The 25,121-nt window shown below is 36.0% G+C and overlaps 1 protein-coding gene across 6 annotated transcripts in view; it reads right to left on the minus strand.

Moving 5' to 3' along the window:
• The window catches only part of LRRIQ1 (leucine rich repeats and IQ motif containing 1), a 242,786-nt gene that overhangs the window by 205,527 nt on the left and 12,138 nt on the right, over positions 1-25,121 (minus strand). For all 6 annotated transcript variants that reach the window (XM_053921022.1, XM_053921021.1, XM_053921016.1 and 3 more), the window contains 6 exons: positions 24,887-24,978; positions 23,337-23,451; positions 22,605-22,828; positions 18,917-18,991; positions 13,694-15,334; positions 1,478-1,630 (listed from right to left, as the gene is read on the minus strand). In XM_053921022.1, coding sequence (XP_053776997.1) covers positions 1,478-1,630; positions 13,694-15,334; positions 18,917-18,991; positions 22,605-22,828; positions 23,337-23,451; positions 24,887-24,978 — 2,300 coding nt within the window. The remainder of the gene's footprint in view (positions 1-1,477; positions 1,631-13,693; positions 15,335-18,916; positions 18,992-22,604; positions 22,829-23,336; positions 23,452-24,886; positions 24,979-25,121) is intronic.

Raw genomic sequence — 25,121 nt, forward strand, 5'->3', positions numbered from 1 at the left:
AGGAGAGTGGACTGGAATGCGCATGTGTGAATAATGACAACTTCACTGTACTAGTCAGTGGGGGCAGTACATGTGGCTGAGCAAGTACATGTGTACTGTGTGCCTGTCTACTGAAAGAGTAGAGCAGTGAACCTGCATCAGATTTTGCATTAAGCTTGAACATTTCTCTGTGGAAATGATTCAGATGATTCAGAAGTCCATAGCTATGGGCAACTGATTGGCAGCCTCATCACGACAATGCACCCACTCATGCATCACATCTAGTGCAGTTTTTTGCAAAACATGAAAGCACCAAGGTGACTCAGCCCCACTACAGACCACGTTTGGCGCCCTGCAACTTCTACTTTTCCAAAAACTGAAATCATCTTTGAAAGGGAAGAGACTTCAGACAGTTGATGAGATTCAGAAAAATATGACAGGGTAGCTGATGGCATTTGAGAGAGCTGTGTGAGGTCCAAAGGTGCCTTCTTTGAAGGGGACTGAGGCATCATTGTCCTGTGTACAGTGTTTCTTGTATCTTGTACCTTCTTCAATAAATGTCTCTATTTTTCCTATTACATGGCTGGATACCTTCTAGACATATCCTCGTATATCGTCCTCAATGTCAAGATCAGATGTCAAGCACACAAGAGCAATTAGCTTTTTTAAGACCTCAGAAAGATAAATGGACTTTAAGAATCTTAAGGGTATAGTCCACAGCATCCCTGTCAAAAAATATTTATGAATATAGCCTTGTCTAGTGAAGTGAATTTAATGAGAAACATAGAAAGCCCGCAGTGTTTCAAAAGGAAATCATATTGGTGAAAGCACCACCAGTTTGAGCTGAAAAGAATATAATTCAAAATTAAAAGAAGTCTTTAGATGCCCCACCCCACACCTTTTATGGAAAAGAAACTGGTTGGGAAAAATGCTCAGCTGCCAAAGAGGGCACTTCTCAGAGACAAGGAAGTATGCCTCAACGTGGGAGTCAGAAGCCCAGTGGGCAGAATCAAGAGTCACAGAAAACCATTACTATGCAGCAAAACTGAGTCCTTATTAAGGAATTAATAACTTCCCAAGGTACCAATCATAGAGAGAAGGTATTTTGGACATCCCAGCTCAAATTGCAAATTATATAAGATACTTAGTAAGAACAAAAAGAAGCAGAAGAAAAGCCCAGACAATCCTGGCCTTGATTCATGGGCCCCAGAACCATGGGCAAATAAAAGGGCTGGTGTCTTAAGTTACTACTAATGTGGTCATTTGTTATATAGCAAAAGCTAACAAGAACAATCATCAGTAAATAGTGATAAGCAATGTCCAGGCCATACTCCCTAGTCATTTTCCCTCTTCAGCTCTCAGAAATGGTCCTTAATCTCTTCACAACATAAGTTACATGCTTTTTTAATAAATTTTTAAAAATAGTCTTTTATGAAATGTAAAGGTAAATCCATTTTATATTTTATTATAAGACAAATAATGAGAACAGAAGACATACCTGTACATCAATGTACTTCAGGTTTTTGCAGTTATTCAGGCCGTGCAAAGAAGTTAACCCACAGCATCGCAGGGACAGAAACTGAAGATTTATACACTCTGCCAGTGTGGAGAGACTACGGCCTGGCAAATCTTGAAATGTTACTCTTGTAACCTAGAGAATTCAAGAAAATTGGAGTGCATAACATTATCCAACAGTAATAACCTCTGAGTTCAGAGAACTCTATCTGAGCAGTTATCTCCACCCGGGTCTGATACAGATGAGATGATTCTGTGCTTCAAGTCCGAGTCTGAAGCCAGAAGTTGATGGGACCTTGGACCGAGCCATGGAATACAAACAACATTCTATTACAAGTCTTCTACATTACAAAGGTATAAATCATTACCTACTACTGAATAACGCATTGTAATATAACCAAGCATACAGTATCTGTGGCAAAACAAATCATGAATAATAATTTTATCTATTTCTCAAAAATTTGGAGACCATACATTTACAATATTTCATATTATTGAAAAATTACTATAGATTCATTACTTCATAAAGCTTTTTTCTTAAACTTTCTTTTTGGTTTGTCTTTTGAACTAAAGAAAACTCAATATCAAAGAACATATTTAACTTAATGGCATGTTATATTAAGGACTACAATTCTTGTTCCACAAGACTATGTCGGAAATATTTTTGCATTATGGAGAAGTACTTCACTTATTAAACAAGAACTCTCATCTAAGTTAAAGGGCAGAGGAATAACATACTGTGTTGGTTTTCACTATAATTGACTCTCTGCACTGAAAAAACTATATAAATCACTTTATAGTAAGAATATTTTCATATCACCACATCAAAAATCCTAAGGACACGTTTCCCATGTACTGAATAACAGTTTAAAAATTACTGGCTTTATGAGTCTAGCATGTATCATACTCAAAATAGAAATTCAAAAATTGTTCAATTGAAATTGAAAGCACGGGGGGAGAACCAAGATGGCGGCGTAGGTAGACACACTGCGCCTCCTCGCACAACCAGAACTGACAGAGAATCGAACAGCAAGGGGGACCAACACCAAGGAAACAGAAAATAATCATTCATCCAGACCGGTAGGAGGGGCTGAGACGGCACTGGGGTGGAGAGGACTCGCATGGCTGTGGCGGGACTGAGACTGGCGGAGTGTGGGACAAATGGCGCAGGCAGTCCGAGCACTAGCAGACCCTGCGGTCCCACATTTGCACAGATAAACCCAGAGGGCCAGACTCAGAGTGGCGGAGAGTGGGGCAGGCAGAGTGGCAGGTAGCACCTTGCGGCACCACATTCGCCCACAGATAAACCGGACGAACGGCGGGCAGAGAAGCAGACCACTGCACAACCCAGGGCTCCAGCTCAGGGAAATAAAGCCTCAAACCTCTGATTGAAAGCGCCCCTGGGGGTTGGGGCGGCAGGAGAGACTCCCAGCCTCACAGGAGAGGTTGTTGGAGAGACCCACAGGGGCCTAGAGTGTGCACAGGCCCACTTACTCGGGAACCAGCACCAGAGGGGCCCAGTTTGATTGTGGGTAGCAGAGTGAAAGACTGAAATCCGGAGGAGAGTGAAGCGGGCGCCATTTCTCCCTCTCGGCCCCGCCCCCACGTACAGCGTCACAGCGCTGTGATCAGCGTTACCCCACCCCGGTGAACACCTAAGGCTCCGCCCCTTAAAGTAACAGAGGCGCCAAGACAAACAAACAAAAAAAATGGCCCAAATGACAGAACACTTCAAAGCTCCAGAAAAAATACAACTAAGCGACGAAGAGATAGCCAACCTATCGGATGCACAGTTCAAAGCACTGGTTATCAATATGCTCACAGACTTGGTTGAATCTATTCAAAAAACAGATGAAAAAATGAAGCCTATGCTAAGAGAAACAAAGGAAAATGTTCAGGGAACCAATAGTGATGAGAAGGAAACTGGGACTCAAATCAATGGTATGGACCAGAAGGAAGAAACAAACATCCAACCAGAAAAGAATGAAGAAACAAGAACTTGGAAAAATGAGGAGAGGCTTAGGAACCTCCAGGACACCTTGAAACGTTCCAACATCTGAATTACAGGGGTGCCAGAAGGAGAAGAGGAAGAACAAAAAATTGAAAACTTATTTGAACAAATAATGGAGAACTTCCCCAGTCTGGCAAAAGAAATAGACTTCCGGGAAGTCCAGGAAGCTCAGAGAGTCCCAAAGAAGCTGGACCCAAGGAGGAACACAACAAGGCACACCATAATTACATTACCCAAGATTAAACGCAAGGACCTACATCCAAGATTACTGTATCCAGCAAAGCTATCATTTAGAATGGAAGGGAGGATAAAGTGCTTCTCAGATACGGTCAAGTTGAAGAGGCTCATCATCACCAAGCCCTTATTATATGAAATGTTAAAGGGAGTTACCTAAGAAAAAGAAGATCAAAAATAGGAACAGTAAAAATGACAGCAAACTCACAGTTATTAACGACCACACATAAAACAAAAACAAGAGCAAACTAGGCAAACAACTAGAACATGAGGGTTGTCAATAAGGGAGTGGGAGGGGGAGAAGGGGGTAAAGGTACAGAGAATAAATAGCATAGATGATAGGTGGAAAATAGACAGGGGGAGGGTAAAAATAGTGTAGGAAATGTAGAAGCCAAAGAACTTATAAGTATGACCCATGGACATGAACTATGGGGGGGGAACGTGGGAGGGAGGGGGGTGGGCAGGATGGAGTGGAGTGGGGGGGGAATGGGACAACTGTAATAGCATAATCAATAAATATATTAAAAAAAAAAGAAAAAAGAAATTGAAAGCACTGTTGCTCCAGAAAAATCTGGAAAACATATAAAATTTTTAAGTTCGGTAACTCCTCTTCATATAAAAATCCCCTGTGGAAGATACTAAACTAAGAGTTTTTAATTTACACATTTGCATGAGTGAATGGGAAGGTCCTATATTCATGAAGACATAAAGAACTGATTGTCTACTCCTTACTCGAGTAGCAAAAGCAACAATCAGTATTTTAAAAACTTGGTGAATAAAACTTTTTAGTTTCATAATTATTTCAGGAATTTCTCAATTATTCACAATCTAAACATCATTTTCAGTGAAAATATTTTTCAAGAATGAGGGTAAGATGCAGCCATTCTCACGGAAACAAAAGTAAGAGACTATGTAGGTGACTACAGCATATGTTTTAGGCAGAAGGAAAAGTGATCGTAGATGAGAATTCTATCATGAAAGTCACAAAGAAGACCAAAATAAGTGGTAAGTCAGACAAAGAAAGACAGGTACTACATAATTTCATTTGTGGTGGAATCTAAAAAACAAAATAAACTAACACACAAAACAAAAACACACTCATAGATACAGAGAACAAATTGGTGGTGGCCAGATGGGAAGGAGATGGGGGATGGGTGGAAAGGGTGAAAGGCATTAAGTACGAATTGTCAGCCGCTAAAATAGCCACAGGGATGTAGAGTACAGCGTAAGGAATATAATCAGTAGTATTGGAATAACTGTAGAGCGTCAGATGGGAGCTAGATTTATTGGGGTGATCATTTCTGTAAAGTAAATAAGTGTCTAAGTGCTGTATGTTGTACACCTGAAATGAATATAATATTACATGTCAACTGTAATTGAAAAATAAATCTAGAACAACTCAAAACAAATATTTTTAAAATTTTACAAGGACAATTATTCATCCATTTGTGACAAGATAACTGCTGCATAATGTCCATTTAATTTGTCCACCAGGAAATACTAGAGATTCTGTCATTGGAAATTCTAAATAGTGTTTACAATGGAGCACTTAAGAACTGAAAACTCTACAACCGCAACTTTATTGTAACAAATGCTACTCTGCTCTATAATTTGTATTACCTTGCCTGACTTAATATGTGACTTACAGTTAAACATATAAACACAAGTAAGTTCCAGTCATTTGATGCGGCAGTTGCAGTACAGGAGAGACAGCTGTCCTCGATGTGCCCTTGTCCGTGGGATCTACTTTTGCATATATGGTGGTTCACAATATTCCCTTCTCCCTTTTATCCAGAATTTTAAAATTTTCCTTGTGATATAGCAATTTATTCACTACTCCATTCTAGATTTATCCACACAAATGAGATCAACATAATGTCTTAATTATTTATTGATACCTGCACGATAAGAATCAAATAAATGAAATGTCTTTATGCTCCAAAAAAGGAAAAACACATTGGTAGTTCTCCTAGGAGCTCATCACTTTGCCCTGTGGTCGGCCTGAACGAGGGCCACTGGGGGCCCAGTGCATGTGCACAAAACGTTTCCTGAACAAATGAACGAACAGACTGCGCTCTTCCTGTGGCAAACTAAATAGATGTTTACAGCATTCACAGCTTCTGTCTCTTATAAAGGGTAATAAAAATGTTTGAAAAACTAGTATTTTTCATGACTTGAAAATGTACTGTTCCCGTATAGAATATATGACTCACTTATTTGTATTTAACATAAGATCACGAGACAGTTCTCCACTTAATCATCTCTATTTCCCCAAACTTTCTTGACAGCTTGTGGTACATAAAATGCCATACATGTGCCATGTATATATGGCATATACATATATGTGGCATATATATACAGCACACATATATACATATATACACATACCATTATTGTTTCAGAAAATGTCATTTTATGTACCACATAAAATAGATATTAGAAAGTTCATTCTCAGTTATTCCTGAGTTCAATCCAAGGAGCGTCGATCGTCTACGGTGAACCGCAACTGCCAAAGTAATGAAAACGATGACTGGGTTTTGCTGTTTTGCAGAACACCTGCTCAGTACCACATCTCAAACCTGTTGAACCTGAAGAAATAATATTATTTTAAAATATCAGCTGCAGAGACTGAATACAAGTTATCATTAGTGGATTAAGTGAAAGAGAATCTAACTTCAAATAAGTTTGGTTTATTACAATTTGTCGTATATAAGGGAGGTGAGACATTATGGTCTAAAAACTAATCAGCAGCTAAAATGTTATAATCTGTGCCATGTTATGAAACCATATCAAAAAAAAAAATCCTGAAGCTTAGTACCCTCTTTTTGGTGCTATTTAAAGCAAGTTACCATAAGAAACAAAAAGAAAGGAAAGAAAGGAAAGGAAGGAAAGGAAGGAAAGGAAGGAAAGGAAGGTAAGGAAGGAAGGAAGGGAGGGAGGGAAGAGGTAATACTAGGAAAACTTAAACTATATTAGCTATCAATAATGACTGACCTTCAGTCATATCCTTTTATAATATTAATACATAAAGTAGATGCTTCAGATTTTTCAGTTTAAGAACTTCTCTCATGAAATATACTATTAAGCAGCTTTCAAAAATCCAATTGCCTTTTTCTTTAGATATTTGAGATCCACGTTTGACAACGACTATGGTATATATTAGGAGCCCTAGACTGTATTCTTTATATAGTGTATTTTAAACTGAACAATCCTATAAAGTAGGTACTCCTCTTCCCAGTTTATAGAAGACAAAACAGAGGCTCAGAAAGGTCGAGAACCTTACTTACACAAGGTCACAGTCAGTAAACAGCAAAAATAAAATCAGAACCCAGATCTGACTTGATACAGGGCCTGTTAGTACTTTATTAAATAAATGACACTCAAATAATTTATATTATTTTTTAATCAATACATTTCATCAAAACTGTGAAGCTAGTAATAATATAGAGATAAGATGAACATTCACCTAGATTTATTTATCCATCCATATATCCATCCTCCTATTTGTCCACCCCAGTCAAGCAATGACAATCACTATTTGCCTGGCGATACGTAAACAAGTGTGGACAAGAAACTGATTTGTGTCCTAAAGGCTCCAAGTGCAAGATTAATATAAGCAAAGTGAATTCATTATTGGGTGAAATTCAAGAAGAGTAAACTTTTATTTTCTAAAGGTCCTCTCCAGAAGGACCTTTCAATTATACAATGGTTGGTCAAGATAAGAACAAAGATGTAAAGCTAAGAGGTTAGAAAATCGAAGGAACAAAGTGAGTCATAGGTCAGCAGCAGTGGTGAATGAAGACACCACGATAAGCTGCCAGAGTCACTACAAGATGATATTTTACAACACTTCAATATTTATATTTCACACTCACATATATTTTTTATCTCTATCGCATATATTTTGAGGCTTCAAAGAAAAGTTAAATGTTTGAAACAGCTGCTTAGAGTAGTGGTCAGAGGATTACGGGGTCCTGTAGAACACTCCTACTCCAGTTAGTGGATGGACCAGCAGCACCAGCACCAGCCAGGGTCACTGTAAAAACACAGAGCACTGGGGTTGATCACCAGACCTAAGAAATCCGGACCGACCCCCAGGTGACCTGCACATACAGCACAGTTTGGGAGGCTACGCTCTAGGAAGTGAAAGAAAGGGTTAATTCTCACTTTATATAAATTGACAAGAGTTCCACAGAAGAAACTGAGTGGGCAGGAGAAGAAACACCAGGGAGAAAGAGGTTCACACGTTTTAACCTGCTCAGTGCTCTTCGCATCGGACAGAAGGGACCTCCAACAAAGGCGAGCCCCACCACCACCCTAACTTCAGTTTTACTCTGGAAGCAACTGCACTGTAGACGTGAGGCTGTCACTCATGCTTACCCCAAACACATATTCACTAGAAAAAATAATTTAAATAAAATAGTTAGTAGCTACATCATTACTTAAGAGAGCCTGCAGGCACATTTTTCCAAAAGTAGAAAAAGAATGGTTCCCAGGGTAACGTAGACAAAGATAAAAAACAGTAAGAAAGATTCTATATGTACCCCTGTAGAGCTGATGCATACGGCAAATACATTACCTAGGAAAGAGTGGACACTTCAAAGTGGTGCGTGTTCTTTACACTGTTCTTTTCCATCCCAGAGATCTCTTTAAACCGCACTGTCTTATCTTCTCACAGAATACCCTGAAATCTTGTTTACAGTAATTGTCAAGATCTGTATTTATCTGTATATTTATTTAATACCTTTTCCTCCACTACAGTAAGCTCCCTGAGGGCAAAGACCAGGTTTTGCATCTGTCCCTTTGTTCCAACAGTAAATATTGGCCAATCATATTGGACAGATGCATATTTGCTGAGTAAGTAATAAAATAATATATACATAACAATTGAATGTTTCCCAGGCATCTGCCTATATGAAGAAACTGAAAACATTTTATTAAATACATTTGACTTTAAGACCCTAGCCATATACATATTTTGAAATTATTAAGTAGTTTTTGGTATTCCACTATGTGAAATATTATTCCCTGTTTTTCTACACATTTGTTAGGTTTCTGTCTTAAGTTTGATTGAAACTATGGGCTCCATAAACATAGAAAATTAGTAGCATTTGGTGACAGCTATTTTAAAGTTCATACATATATCCACTAAGTTTACATTACTAAATAATTATGTTTCTAAAGAAATACTAGAGGCTTCTAATGCTGTTAGTCCTGTTTTCACAGCACTTGTCAAGGACAGTAAAATCAATTTCATTCCAAAAAAAGCCACTAGGTGGTGCCGTGGCTCAAGACTAAAGCAAACTCTGAGAGGGAAGTTCAGAGTAATACAGGCCTACCCAAAGATGAAAAGAATCTCAAACAAACAGCCTAACTTAACATCTACAAGAACTAGAGGAACAACAACAAACAAAGCCCAGAGTGAGTACAAGGAAGGAAATAATCAAGATCAGAGCAGAATTAAATTACATAGAGACTGAAAAAACAATACAAAGGATCAATAAATCCAGGAGCTAATTCTTTGAAAAGATAAACAAAATTGACAAACCTTTAACCTAACTCATCAAGAAAAAAAGAGAGAACCAAATAAATAAAATCAGAAACGAAAGAGAAGTTACAACTGATACCACAGAAATACAAAGGATTGTAAGAAATTACAATGAACAACTACATGTTAAGAAATTTGACAACCTGGGCAAAATGGATAAATTTCTAGAAACATACAATCTTCCAAAACTGAATCAAGAAGCAAAAAGTCTGAACAGACTGATAACAACTAGTAAAACTGAAGCAGTAATCAAAAAACTCCCGGCACACAAAAGCCCTGGAATGGATGGCTTTATAGCCTAATTTTACCAAACATTTAAAGAAGAATTAACCCTTATCCTTCTCAAACTATTACAAAAATTCAGGAAAAGGGAAGACTCCCAAACCCCTTTTATGAGGCCAGTATTATCCTATTTCCAAAAACAGGTAAAGACACAACAAAGAAAGAAAATTATAGGTCAGTATCTCTGATGAACATACATGCTTGTTGAATCTTCAACAAAATATTGGCAAGCCACAGAAAAAGATCATACACCATGATCAAGTGTATGCAAGGATGGCACGGTATTCACAAATCAATAAATGTAATACACCACATAAATAAAATGAAAGACAAAAACCACATGATCATATCAATAGATGCTGACAAAGAATCTGATAAGGTACAGCACCCATTTATGACAAAAACACTCAGCAAAGTGGGAGTAGAGGGAGCATTCCTCAACATAACAAAAGCCATCTATGAGAAACCTACAGCCAACATCATACTCAACAGGCAAAAACTAAAAGCTTTCCCTTAAGATCAGGAACAAGACAAGGGATGTCTGCTTTCACCACTCTTATTCAATATCATACTGGACGTTCTAGCCACAGTGATCAGACAAGAAAAATGAATAAAAGGCATCCAGATTGGAAAGGAAGAATTAAAACTGTCATTATTTTCCCTGGCTGGTGTGGCTCAGGGGATTGAGTGCCAGCCTGTGAATGAAAAGGTCGCCAGTTCAATTCCCAGTCAGGTCATGTGCTTGAGTTTTGGGCCACATCCCCAGTTCGGGACATGCAAAAAGCAACCAATCGATGTTTCTCTCCCTCTCTGTCTCCCTCCCTTCTCCTCTCTCTAAAAATAAATACCCTTTAAAAAAAATGAATAGCCAAACTAGCACCTCCTGATTTCCTAGTTCCTTTAAAAAAAAACAAAACTGTCATTATTTGCAGACAACCTAATAGTGTATATAGAAAACCCTATAGTCTCCACCAAAAAACTACTCAACCTAATAAGTGAATTTGGCAAAGTCAAATGGAACAGAATAGAGAGACCAGGAATAATCCCAGGTATCTATGGTCAATAAATATTTGACAAAGGGGGCATGAGCATACACTGGAGTAAAATAGTCTCTTCAATAAATGGTGTTGGGAGAAATGGACAGCTACATGCAAGAAAAAGAAAAGAAAAGAAAAAAGGAACTAAACCACCAACTTACACCCTACACCAGAATAAATTCAAAATAGATAAGACTTAAATGTAAGTCTTGATACCATAAAAAGTCCCAGCAGAACACAGGCAGTAAAATCTCAGATATCCCACATAGCAATATTTTTCTGATACGTCTCCTAGGGCAAGGGAAATAAAGGAAAAAATAAACAAATGGGACTATATCAAATTAAAAAGCTTCTGCACAGCTAAAGAAACCATCAACAAAACAAAAAGGGAACCAACTGTAGGGGGAACACATTTGCCAATGATACATCAGACAAGGATTTAACCTCCAAAATATAGAAAGAAGTCATACAACTCAACACCAGGAAGAAAATCCAATTAAAAATGGGCAAAGGACCTGAGCAGACACTTCTCCAAGGAGGACATATAGAGGGCACACAGACATATGAAAAGATGCTCAACATCACTAGTCATCAGAAAGATGCAAATTAAAACCAGAATGAGATATCACCTTATACCTCTCAGAATGGCTATCATTAATTAACAAGCAACAAGTGCTGGCAAGGTTGCAAAGAAAAAGGAACCCCAGTACTCTGTTGGTAGGAATGCAGAGTGGTGCAGCCACTGTGGAAAACAGCATGGAATTTCCTCAAAAAATTGAAAATGGAACTGCCACTGACTACCAATTCCACTGCTGAGAATATACCCTAAGAATCCTGAAACACCTCCCTGGTGTTTGCTCCTCCCTGGATATCCCCAGAGACTCCATAATATCCAACTTACATGTCCACCCAAGCTGCTTTCCCATATGAATGTCTGGTCTTGGCTCATGCTTGTTAACTTCCTAAATCATCTCAATAAGCAACAGCCAGCCTCAGTGAGCCCCCAGCCTCCCTACATCTTGCTAAGGGGCCCCAGGCCTGGCTCAAGCAGCAACCAACCTAGATTCACAGTTTGGTTTCACCTGGGAATCTCCAAGCCCAGCACAAGTAGCAGCCATCTCAGATTGCTTTATAACTCAGGCAGGGTGGCCCCGTGCAAAAGAGGTGGGGGCTGCACTTGGTCTGCACTACCCAGGAAACCCCATGGCCTGCACACCCAGTGAACAGCTCCAGACCATGGTGGAGCACCACCTCCCTGCCCCCACACAGCAGATGCTCCACAGAGGACAGATGGTGGTGGTCAGTAGTTACAGCCAATCCTTGCAGCTGACTGGCCTGGGTAAATTTTTCCTGTGATCTGCCAATAGCAATGAAGACTCAACTACAAGGAAGGTGAGTCCTTCATGTACTCAGCCCACATGAAGGGCTCACCTCAAGTAGCCAGCCTGGGTGATAGGGGAGGCTGTGCCCCAAGACCCTACAGGACCTCTACTACACTAGCCCACACTATCAAGACAGGGAGTCATAGCAGCTCTACCTAATACATAGAAACAAATACAGGGAGGCTGCCAAAATGAGGAGACAAAGAAACATGACTCAAATGAAAGAACAGATCAAACTCCAGAAAAGGTAAGCAATAAAATAAAATGGAGATAAACAATCTAACAATTGGAGAGTTCAAAACACTGGTTACAAGGGTGTTCAAGGAATTAAATGAGGAGCTCAACAGCATAAAAAGACCCAGTCAGAAACAAAGGATACACTAAGTGAAATAAAGAACAATGTACACAGAAACGACAGTAGAATGGATGAAGCTGAGAATCAAACTAATGATTTGGAACATAAAGAAGCAAAAAACAATCAATCAGAGCAACAAGAAAAAAAGAGAATCCAAAAAAACAAGGATAGTGTAGGCAGCCTCTGGGACAACTTCAAGTGATTCAACATTCATATCATAGAGGTCCCAGAAGGAGAAGAGAAAGAACAAGAAATTGGAAATCTATTTGAAAAAATAATGGAAAAAAAGCTTCCCTAATTTAGTGAAGGAAATAGACATGCAAGTCCAAGAAGTACAGAGTCCCAAACAAGATGGATGCTAAGAGGCCCACTCACTCCAAGACACATCATAATTAAAATGGCATAATTAAAAGGTTAAAGATAAAGAGAGAATCTTAAAAGCAACAAGAGAAGTTAGTTACCTACAGCGGCATTCCCATAAGACTGTCAGGTGATTTCTCAAAAGAAGCTCTGCAGGCTAGAAGGGATTGGCAAGAAATCAAAGTCATGAAAAGCAGGGACCTACAGCCAAGATTGCTCTACCCAGCAAAGCTATCATTTAGAATCGAAGGGCAGATTAAAAAGCTTCCCAGACAAGAAAAAAAACTAAAGGAGCTCACCATCAACAAACCATTATATGAAATGTTAAAGGGACTTATTTAAAAAAAGATGATCAAAAGTATGAATAATAAAATGGCAATAAGTATTTATCTATCAACAATTAAATCTGAAAAACAAACTAAGCAAACAAGAACAGAGACAGAATCAACAACACGGAGAGCATTTTGATGGTTGCTAGATGTGAGGTGTGTATAGGGAATGGGTAAAGTGGTGAGGGGATTAAGAAGTAAAAATAGGTAGTTACAGAGTAGCCATGTAAAGGACAGTGCAGGAATCGGAGTAGTCAAAGAACCTATGTGTGACCAATGCACATGAACAATGGTGTGAGGACTGCCTGAGGGAGTGGGGGATGCTAGCTGGAGGGGAGGGAAATGGGAAGAAATCGGGACAACTGTAATAGCATAATTAATAAAATATAACTAAAAATTAAAATATAATGAATGTAAATATAAAATAAGATATAAATCAAAGCTTTTAACAGTGACTCACTGAGGGAGATGATTCCTGTAATAATTTGATATCTTTCAAACACATCCCCTTTCAAATGAAGGCAATATTTCATTAACAACATCACTGATTAAGGGACAGAATTTGTGAATATAAAATATGCGTTCTACCAAGATTTTAAAAGTTACATTTAGCGAACCAATTGAAGTTTAAAAAGGCAATGTATCATACAATTACAAATACCTGTTGTAAAGTATCCCAAGAGCCACACTGAAGAATATCTAGTGTATTCAAGGGGGGCATCATGTTGACTGGACATTTCACAAGTCTCTTCTTCCTAACAATCTTCTTTTGTTGATTTTGCTCTAAAATTTCCAACCAGGGTTTAAATGACCTTATCCAAGCTAGCCTTTTCTCTTCAATAGAGGATAGAAGTGTCGGCCCTGGGACAGAGCAGGTCACGACACTTTCACATTCAGCTCTATTTTCATGACATTCTTCTGGAATTTCTTTAATATGAGACTTTAGAGAGTTTGCTTGTTTAAAAAGCAAGGAGTTTTGGGTATTATAGCCACCTAAGTCATCGTAGTGAGTATATCTACCTGAATCATAATTCCGCTTGTTTATTTTGCCTTCTACATTTATCACAGAATCACTGGCATTAATAATTACATCACTACTCAGAGCATTGTCCTTTGGGTTCTCCTCAGTTTCTTTAGATTTTAAATCAATTTCTTTTCCTTGTAATAGTACATTTTCCCCTATATATTCAGAATTTTCTAATTTTAATGGTAGTAGTTCTTGTTTCACTGAAATCACTGAAATGTTATCCTCTTCAGACAAAGTTCCCTTCTGTTCTGACATCTCTTCCTTTTCTACTTTTTGTATCTTACTGTGTTCATTATCTCTGATTATTTTCTGTACTTCATTGTTTTTCACTTCATTGATTTCTTGATTAAGCCCTAATATAATTACATGGGTTTCTTGTGTTATATTCTCATTTACAGCAGCCTCCATGGTTTTTTCCTTTTGGACTATTGGACTGACTAATTCTTGCCGCTGAAAGTGTTCTTCCATATGGTCTTTCACATCTGGGTTTTCCAATTCAGTTTTTTTGTCTGTATTTTCACATTTCCTTGCTTGCTTGACCAATTTTTCTAAACATTGTTGTTTTGCTAGGTTTTCATTTTTTTCTTCCATTTTAAATTCTGCCATAATTGCTTGGTTTGATATAGATTCTTCTAATTGCACTTGTATTGATTCTTTCAGTATAAGCTGTTTATCTCTATTTTCTCTTTCATTAAATTCTTTAACTAACGGAAGTGGAACATCTTCCCACTTGTTTGACTTTTCATCCCCTAGCATTTTGACTGTTTCATTCTTATACTTTGATATATTTTTGACAGTTAAATGTGTAGCATTATGTCCTCCCTTTTTTAATGATCTACTTATTATTAGCTGTTTTCTTGTATCTTCTTTTAATTTTAATTTTTCTTTGTTTAGTAGTTGCTCTCTTTCTTGTCTCACAATATTCTTTTTTTCCTCATATTCTCTTTCTCTCCCTTTTCTTTCTTCTTCCTTCTGTCTTTGTATCTCTTCTTCTATCTTTTTTTCCTCCTCTAATCTTTTTCGTCTTTCTTCTTCAATCTGTCGTATTTTTGCTTCCTTTTCTTTCCACACTAGTGCTTTTTTTTTCTTATTTTCTATTTGTTCGTTTATAATTGGGCCATATTTTTGGTAGGCCACAAATGCTCTATATTTAGTTTGAATTTTTACAGCTGCATTATGCTGCATTTTTAATAAACGTATTTTTTCTTTTTCCTGTAGGTCTTTAAATCTTGTTCTTTCTTCTTCCATTTGTAAATTCAGGTTTCTAATAAACTCCTACAATAAATATAAGTAGTAGTTAGCATAAACTAAATGTGCAATGTTATCAAAATATAACCTAAAATAGAGATTAAAAGCAAATACTAAAACTGAAATAATAATAAAGTTACTATAAAATTTTCTTAGAAAAACTAAAGTCATTTATTTTAAAGGATATCAGTTTTTTAAATATTTAGGAGCTTCTATCAAGTCAGTAGGTTGATACTCTAACATGGCTATCCTAAGCCAACCAGATTAAATTGAGGAATTCCTTGAGGAAAGAAAAGATATGAAATCAAATTGACACAGAGAAAAAAGCAAAAAAAGCCACAAGCCAAAATCTGTGTAGGAGAAAAGGATTTCAACTTTCTGAGATGGAAGTTCCAATAAAATAGACTCCAAGAGCTAGGACAGGGACTGCAGAAGCAGGGAGTTATTTTGTGAGACAGGATACAAGGAAGGTGATGTAAATCATCATTGAAGGAATATGAAGAATTAGCCTAGTCACACATCTTATTCTTTCATAACTAATAAGAAAATTGATATGCATACATGACATTAAATGAGACAACTTGGAGTTAGGTGAGAAAATGTCACTGTCACTAGAATCCTAAAACAAAAGTAAACACATCAAAAAATTCAGCAAAATTTGAGGAAAACAAACAGAAATGATGTAAGGCAATGAAACTACTTTAATAAGCAGAAGAATCAATTTCTAAGAACATACAGTTATTAAACCAAAAAATGTAAATAAAGAAAAATTAGAAAAAATGTTTAAACAGAAATAAGCTCATGAAAAATATAATGTAAGTGCTCAAATTAAAAAAAAAAGACTTAAAAATCAAAATAGAATGGCTTAACAGCTGATGGCCTAAAGAAAAACTTCTAAATTAGGTATTTTTCCAGAACGGCATATAAAATAACAGCATGAAGTATATGACAGAGATGTTCAGGTATAAAAAGATATCACAGAAACTCACATGACTAGTAGAAGTTCCAGAATAAAGAACTGAGAAAAATGGAAGGGAACAGAAAAATGTTTTCTAAACCAAGAAAAGTATATAACATAAAGAGCTGAGGTAACACTCATAACACTCACACACACACACACACACACACACACACATACACACACAGTACATTGGTATAAATGGTAGTAATAGTTCAGAACCGTAAGAAATGTAACATCCCTGGAGGCAGGGGTTATTTTCTATTTGATACACAGCTGTACCTTGAGGACTTAGAGAAGTGCCTGGAAGACAACAGAAGACCAATAAATATGTGTGGATGAATGTAAAATGTAAAAATAAGCCTAATAGGCAAAATTAAAATATACAACAGAATTATATCTTTAAATTGTTAAAACTAAATGGTAATAAATCTGGACTGTAAACCTAAGGAAACAAATCATCCAGTTTTAAAAACAAAATCATAAGCCAGGTGGTGAAAGACAAATACCATATGATCACACCTTTAACAGGAAGCTAATCAACAAAACAAACAAGCAAAATGTAACCAAAGACACTGAAATTGAGAACAGGCTGACAGTGACCAGAGGGGAGAGGGGAGGGAATTTAAGAGGAAAAGGGTGAAAGGTTTGCAAGAACAATTATAAAGGACACATGGACAATAACAGGGGGTGGAAATGGGAGGGAGGTGGGGAGGGCTGGGGCATTGGGCTGGGGCAGGGGGAAAGGGCAGGAAACTGTGCTTGAACAAAAATAAAAAATTAAAATTAAAAAAAAAAAACATTTTCAAAGGCACAAAGATTGAGAAAACTTGCCTTCCAAAAATGTTTCTTGACAAGTGTTTTGGTATAAACCATAGGAAATGAAAACTGATCCAGGGAGTAGGGGGAGACTCAGGATTCACTGATGATCAGAAACCATTAATTAGCACTTCGCACTGAGTTTCTTTAATTCTACTGTCTTCTTCCCTCTATCATTTCACTTAAGAAGTCAGCTGTTAGTTTACTCTTGCTCTTTTTATGTAATGTGCCTTTTCTCTTCTGGCTGCTTTTAAGACTACTTTCCCCTTTGTCTTTATTTCAATAGTTCCCAGGTGTGATTTTCTTTATATAGGTTCTACTTGGGAATCATTAAATGTCTTTGCATGTTCAGATTGATTTTTTTTAATAATTTAAAACCATTTCAACTATTATCTGTTCAGACCCATTGTTTCTCCTCCTTTCTCTCTCTCCTTTCCTTCCAAAATTAATAGTATACACATTTTTTATCTTTACACTATATATCACATATTTGTGTTTTTTTCTGCCTTTCCAATTTTTGTCCTCTATGTGCTTTAATTTGGATATTACCTATTAATCCCAGTTCAATTTCACTAATTCCCTCTCATTGTGTCAAATCTACTGTCAAATATCCACTGAAATTTAACTTTATATACGGAATTTTGCAACACTAAAATGTGCACCTGATACTTCATTATAGATTCCAATTCTCTTGTCATGTCACCTGTGTAACTATTTTGCTGTTGGAACAACAACTGGAATTGGATACAACTCCCTGGATACAACTCCTTTGCCTGGAACTATTTAGCTATTTTAATCTCTCTCCTAATTCTGACATTTGAGTTAGCTGCAGGTAAGATACTATGGTCTTTTTTTTGGGGGGGGGGGAGGGGTCATTTCTATTAATTTGTCTCCTTACAGACCTAACCAATGTTTTTTATTTAAAGATGAACAGTACAGACAATTATATTATAATACATGATTATATCAGTCAACATGTTTTAACCTTAAACTTTATACAATGTCATATGTCAAATATATTTCAATAAAAAAATGTGGCAGGTAGAAACCTATCTTTTCTGGGTGTTCATATAAATAAAGAAAAGACCTGAAGAAATACAAAGAAAGGTAACATGTTTAGCTGAACAGCAGGATTATGGAAGTTTTTATCTACTTTATACTTGTAATTACTTAAAACAACTTTATATAAAAACTGTTAAATAAATAAAAGTTAAAATTTAATAAATATATCAAGAGACTCATTTTAAATTCAAAGGGGTTATTTAGTACATTCAATTAATTATGTCCAAGTAATGCAGCAAGTTTTCTCCCTGGCTGGTGTGGCTCAGTAGATTGAGCACCAGCCTGTGAACCAAAAGGTCACAGGTTCAATTCCTGGTCAGGGCACATGCCTGGGTTGAGGAGCCAGGTCCCCAATGGGGGGCCTGTCAGAGGCAACTGATAGATGTTTCTCTCCCACTCTTTCTCCCCCCACCCCCTTCTCTCTAAAAATGAATAAATAAAATCTTTAGAAATTAAAAAAAGAAATGCAGTAATTTTTCATAATAATTTTCAATCACAATGAAATGCTCACAATAGTATGTTTCCTTAAACTTTAAAAGAAATTTTAGAATTATAGTTTTATATAGACATACTTACTAAGCAGTTAATTTTCATTATCGTGACATTCTATTTTAAGAAAAGTTTCTAATGATTCATGAATATTTAAAACTTTAGTAAATTAAATCCTATACCATCTAGATAATATTATTTTAAAATTTCCATTTGAGGCATAATAACTTATTCCAAATGAAGAATAATTATTGCCCTGAGGGAAAACAGCAAATACATACCTCGTGTTGTTTAAATTTCTCTTTCCACATTTTCTCTTCTTTACGGAGTTCATCATTCATCCTGGCCTGCTCTTGCTGAACACATAGTAGTATTAAAATATTATAAACAAATGTGAAAAATATTATGTTCATTATACATGATTCTCACAACATTTATTTTTAAATAACGGTTAAAACAACTCACACAATGGTGCTCAGTTACTAGTACTGAGATTACATCTTTAATCTCAACCTAAAGTGTCATATAAATAACATCTAGGGTTTCCATTTTGAATACATAAAGATGTTTTTAACCTGGGAAAGTTGTTTGACTTATTTGAGCCTGTTTAGTCATATAATAAAGACCATCATCTAGAAATAGTGCTGGGCAATTCAAAAATCACAAATAATAATGTTTGTAAGGTAGGCTTTGCATTATACTATTTTTTTTCTCCATACCTACCCATTTAATTCACATAAAAAATTGGTTCAGTGGGTAATGGTTTTCTTTTAATAATATTTAGTTAGCACATATTTTGTGAAGGATCTGAAGAATAAAAAAAAATCAGTAAAACACAATCCCTTTACTCTAAAAGTTTACCTTCCATATGGGAACATTCTCAAAAGTTCACACATTACTCCAAATTTAACAGAATAAGTTTATAATAAGAGAAGACTATGGAGGATCACAGTGGCAATAAATAGGTGTTATAATTGGAGAATCATGAATGGTATCATGCAGAAGATTGTATTTGAAATGACTAGGCTTTCAAGAAGTTAAACAGACATTTTAGGCATTCATTAAATGTTTTTGAACTGGAAAAATTACAGCTCTGATTTTAGGAAAATTCATAACATCACATTAGGTAGAGCTAGAGACAGGAAGCCAGAGAGACACCAGTGAGATTAGTAAGGCAGTTAGTTATTAGTTAAGTCTACGTGAGAATCGATGAGGGCCTCTGTGGAATAGTGTGGCAGGGGCAAGAACAGATACAAAGATGACGAAAACATGAAGTTGCCACAAATTGCCAATTGAATGGATATGAACATAATGGACAAACTTCTTTGGACATTATCTTATATGTGCTATGGGAACTTTTGACGGATTTAAGAAGGTAAGTAACTAAAAAAATAAATATCCTTCTAAGAGCACTGTGGTGGATGAGTCTGTAAAAGACAAAAAGTAGGGAGATCAATTAGAAAATAGAATAAGTATCCAAAGCTAGCCATGAACTATGGAGTAGCAGTAACTATATGGATAAAAAGATGGATAATACAACTATTTTTTTTAAAAAAAGAAGAGGATAAGAAAAGAGGGAAGACTAAGAAATGGTCCTTATCTTTCGAGCTTGGGTTATGATGTCGGTAGAACACAGCGGCTCATCAAAACACAGAGTCCCGAGGAGGAGCGCGATTTGGAAAGGAAGACAACGCCCTCTGTTTTAGATACATGAAGCTCTGAGTGGGAAGTACTGCAGGAGACGCATGCAGTTCAATTTTCTGTTATAAATATAAATTTGGCTCTCAACAGCCAAGGCTATGAATGAGATTATTGAGAGAAAAACTATACAGAATAAGAAAAGAAAGGGCAAAGGATGAAAGCCTTGGTAGTATCATATTCAAGGAGAAAGAAAAAAGAAGCTTAAAATGGATATCAAGGGGAATTTCCAAACATGTAAGAAAGAGAATTGACTCAGTGTGGTCCCACAGAAGTCATGGGAAAGAAAAATGGTCAACAATCAAATTTGTACTGGCATAAAATGCAATCGAGGCCACGATAAGAACTGAAAAAGACCCTGTGAGTACAGTAACTTAGAAGTCATTGGTCACTTTTCTCAGTTTCACTCAGTGGAGTGTGGTAAACACCTCACAGGATTACCTTAAGTGAGGGACAATGAAATAGATGTAGCAAAAATCACACTCTTTTAAGAAACTAGACTATGATAAGTAGAGCTAAAGAGCTGGATAGAAGTGAGACAAATGAGCCCTGGTTGGTGTGGCTCAGTGGTTGAGTGCCGTCCTGAAAACCAAAGGGTTTGATTCCCAGTGTGGGGGTGGGGGTGGGGGTGGTGGGGTCCCCAGTGAGAACCATGTGAGAGGCAACCGCACATTGATGTTTCTCTCCCTCTCTTTCTCCCTCCCTTTTCCTCTCTAAAAATAAATAAATAAAATCTTTAAAAAGAAAAAACAAAAAAATAGTGAGACAAATGAACAAAGGTGATTCCATGGTTTTTCCTGTTTTGTTTCTAGGATGGCAGAAAATTGAACAAGCTTATGAACAATAAGAAAGGAGGAAGCTAATAAGGGTATTTTGCATATAAGAAAAAGCAGGGGTGAACTGGAAAATGATAGAACAGAGGAGGAAAAGCTAACCTTGGTATAAGAAAGAAACCTGTGTTACTGAGATACTGAGATAGAAGCAAAGGCAAAAAAAAAGGTGCGTATAGAGGTTCATGCTAACTAGATAGGGGATTTGAAAGAAGAGGAAGCTCAAAATTGATGCAAAAACCTTGTATGTGATTATATGCTAACAATGTGGAAAGAGCAATTGGGTGGAACTCATGGAAAGAGATTTATAATAGCAGTTCTGAGGAATAGAAGAGGATGTTAACGAGGGGCACAGAAAAGAACTACTAAAAGGGAGTGAATCACATGGTTAGAACCCATCATTATAAAATCATGTAATGGCCCCACCAGAAAGTTTTAAGCCCCAAGGCATAACAAAGCACATATTTAGGAATTCACTAAACCTATAAATGTAATTTTTAAATAATAATTTTATGATGGAAATAATCATATTAATCTGATTTGTGAAGAGTAAATATAACTATAACTAAAGGAAAGATTAAGATTTAGAGTTTGTTAGAAAAAAACTGTGGCCAAACCACTTCTTCAATATTATAATTCTCTTTAGTTTATTTTCTAAATTTAATGTACTCAACATGGAGGGCTAGAATATCCTGAACTGCCCAGATGACCACATGCTAATTTCTCTATGTGAAACACTCAAATCTAGCAAGTGATGTAAGACGGAGAAGTCAGTGCAGCCTTTTAGCTAAACATTCTAAGGATCACGGCAGCCCACAGGTAGGGCCCTAAATATTCACCTACTTCTCAACATGCCATGACCATGGCCTGAGGGTGCAGACCTCCTGAGGTGGGGTTGTGAGAAAAACTGAAATACAAATAATAATGACACAAAAGCCTTCCATAACAAAAAATTTCTAGTCCAAGGAATTAGCTCAGTCATGGAGATGAAGGACAAACCAACATGGCTGAACCTCTTCAACCAAATATGTTTTACTTAATTGCTATATATCAGAGCACATTGCAAGGGTACTGCATGATCAAGAAAACTGTTCAGAAAACTGACCAAGAAAAATAGGAAATTATTTCCTATGATTAGAAGGGTATAAAAAAGTAATAGTTTGTTATAAATGTCAGCCTCTTTAGGACTATCTTTGAAACGTCAAAGACTCTAGGGCCTCCAATGATCCAAAGCAGTATCTGAAACTCCAATAAATTTCAATAAAAATGAATCAAGGAAATCATATTAAGTATTATTAATGTGCGGTCAATTGCTTCTATTATCGGGAGTAATTAAAAGCCATACAACAGAGCTCAATCCACACTATAATACAAAACATCAATACTCTTCATAAGCAGCTACTGATTCAGAAAAAATGTATGAAAAACAAAAACAAAAAACCTTTTGAATATTCTCTAGTTTCTTCTTTTCAACTTCAAATTGTTCCATCCAGCAATGTCTCTTTTCTTCTTCTTCTTGAAATTCCTTTTCTTCTCTATCCCTATGAGCTTTGAGAGTTTCTTTCTCTTGGTCTTCTAGTTCTTTCTGTTTATCTTGCCAGGCCTCAAAAGATTGTCTACATCTTTCTTCCACTTCACAGTACTCAAATTTTATTTCACCATCATCTGCATTCATAAAGAGAAATGATATATTTGAGATCAAACCTGTCAAAAGTGATCCAATGTAAAGTACAAAAGTAATTTTGAAAGCAATAAATAATTTCAACATATCACCAAAGAAAAGGTGATAAAATACAAAAAAAGAGCCCACATTCTTAAATATACATGGAAACCCTACTGCAGTCAATAAAGAAAACACAAAACTTGCTTCAAACTATTCCATAAAACTTAGTCTAAAACTATGTGTTATAAGGGGTACTTAATAAACTCAAGGCTGGGTATGTCCATTGTTGTCGGCTATATATGTAAAAAAATTATATGTATATTTAAATCAATATCATTTAGAAGGTATAAAGAAAACTATGAGAGTATATAATTGAATAAGTATAATGAAAGCATAATTTTAAGTACTGATTGTATTTTTCTGATTAACAAAGGAAAAAACTCTAAATTTTCCCAGATAACTATGATCAGGTAAAAATTATCAAAATTATCATTGAGCAGTTTAGTCCACCTGGCAAAATATATTCATCCGCATGTTCATGAGGACCCGGCTCTGGAACGGAATCAGGACGGCCACAGTAGGTTTCACGTCTCAGAAATTCTTCTTTTTCTATTTCAGATAATATCTACGAGGATAAAAGAGTACCAATGATTAAAGAAAACCAAAAGAGAGTGAACAGCTATCACTTTAATAATGTAGAGAATATTTATATACACATATCTATAACTTTATTTACTTTAAATCCCTCTCAAATGCAATTTTATAGCACATTAATTATTTTGTCTTTATGGTGAATAATAATGTTTTTCCCATGTAAGATGACTTTATTTTAACCTTGTTATTTAGACCTCTAATCACTCTATAATATTAATCCACAATAATCAATTAACTTGCTTGATAATTATTTAAAATATTCCTACTAATATTTGCTTTCCTCCTAATATGTTTCTATCTTTCTTATCTGTAGTGATAGCTCACATATACACATTGCTAATGTATTCAGTGTTTTAAAAAACAGAACTGCCCTGGCTGGTGTGGCTCAGTGGATTGAGTACCAACCAGTCTGTGAACCAAAAAGTCACTGTTTTGATTCCCAGTCAGGGCACATGCCTGGGTTGCGGCCCAGATCCCCAGTTGGGGGTGTGATTGATGTATCTCTTGCACATTGATGTTTCCCTCCCTCTCTTTCTCCCTCCCTTCCCCACTATCTAAAAGGTGATAAATAAAATCTTTAAAAATAAATTAAAGCATAAAATAAAAGAAAATAAGAACTATTATCTACTTTAACCTGAATTATACTTATAACTTTGATTATACATTAACTTATAACTTTGATTAATACTTTTCCATAATTAGATTTCTACTGGACTCTAGATGGAAAGAAATAGGTTACCTATACCAATGAAATAGCAGTATGATATAATTCAAAATTAATATTTCAAGTTTTAGTATTATCAAAACAGCAAATAAGAGACACACACATTATTTCATATTATTTTAGACATCTTAGAGAGCAGCCACAGAGTTAGGTAAAATGAGAGTTTAAAATGAATCCAAGATGTTGAACCTCTGTAAGAGATTTGTGGGGGTTCTGACCAAAAATGCTAACTTCCCTTTACTCTTATTTTTTAGAGATATTTAATTTTATCTTTAATTAAAAACTAATATAAGATGTTCTAAGTTTAAAGTTTCTATAGAGTATTTGAAGTCTCTGCTGGAACATATTACATTTCTAACCAAGGTAATAAACACAGTATATTAAATTTTTTAGTAGGAGTTTTAGGGGAAAATCAGGTAAAATAGTTCTACTGTTTTACCTACGTGCACACTAAATTACTAATCAGATATTTCAAATCACTATTTCTAATATTTTTAAAGACTGGTTTTATTTTATATGACAGTGCAGGTACAAAACCAAAAATAATTTCCTTAAAAATAATTAAGTTTTTAATTCTTAAATTAGTGAACTTTAAATCAGTGAACTATCATCCAGTGTAAGAGGGAAAAGTAAATTTCTAACTGTAACATTGAGTACTTTTAGTCAAATGTTGAACATATACCTTCATTAATTGATCTGATTTTTCCTTATATTCAGTTGATAATTCTATCCTTAAATGCACATGTTTATTAGAAACTGCTCCATAAGTACAGCCTAGAGAAAGAAAAAATATTATAACTTTAAATATTAGAGTAGGGAACAACATACTAAAATTCCAAACCCCTTCATCACCCTTTAACTTCAAATTCTATCATAGCATATTCTTGATCAGTAACTCAAAACAACAGAAAAACAAT

This window comes from Desmodus rotundus, chromosome 3 (genome assembly GCF_022682495.2).
Source record: "Desmodus rotundus isolate HL8 chromosome 3, HLdesRot8A.1, whole genome shotgun sequence".
NCBI lineage: Eukaryota > Metazoa > Chordata > Mammalia > Chiroptera > Phyllostomidae > Desmodus > Desmodus rotundus.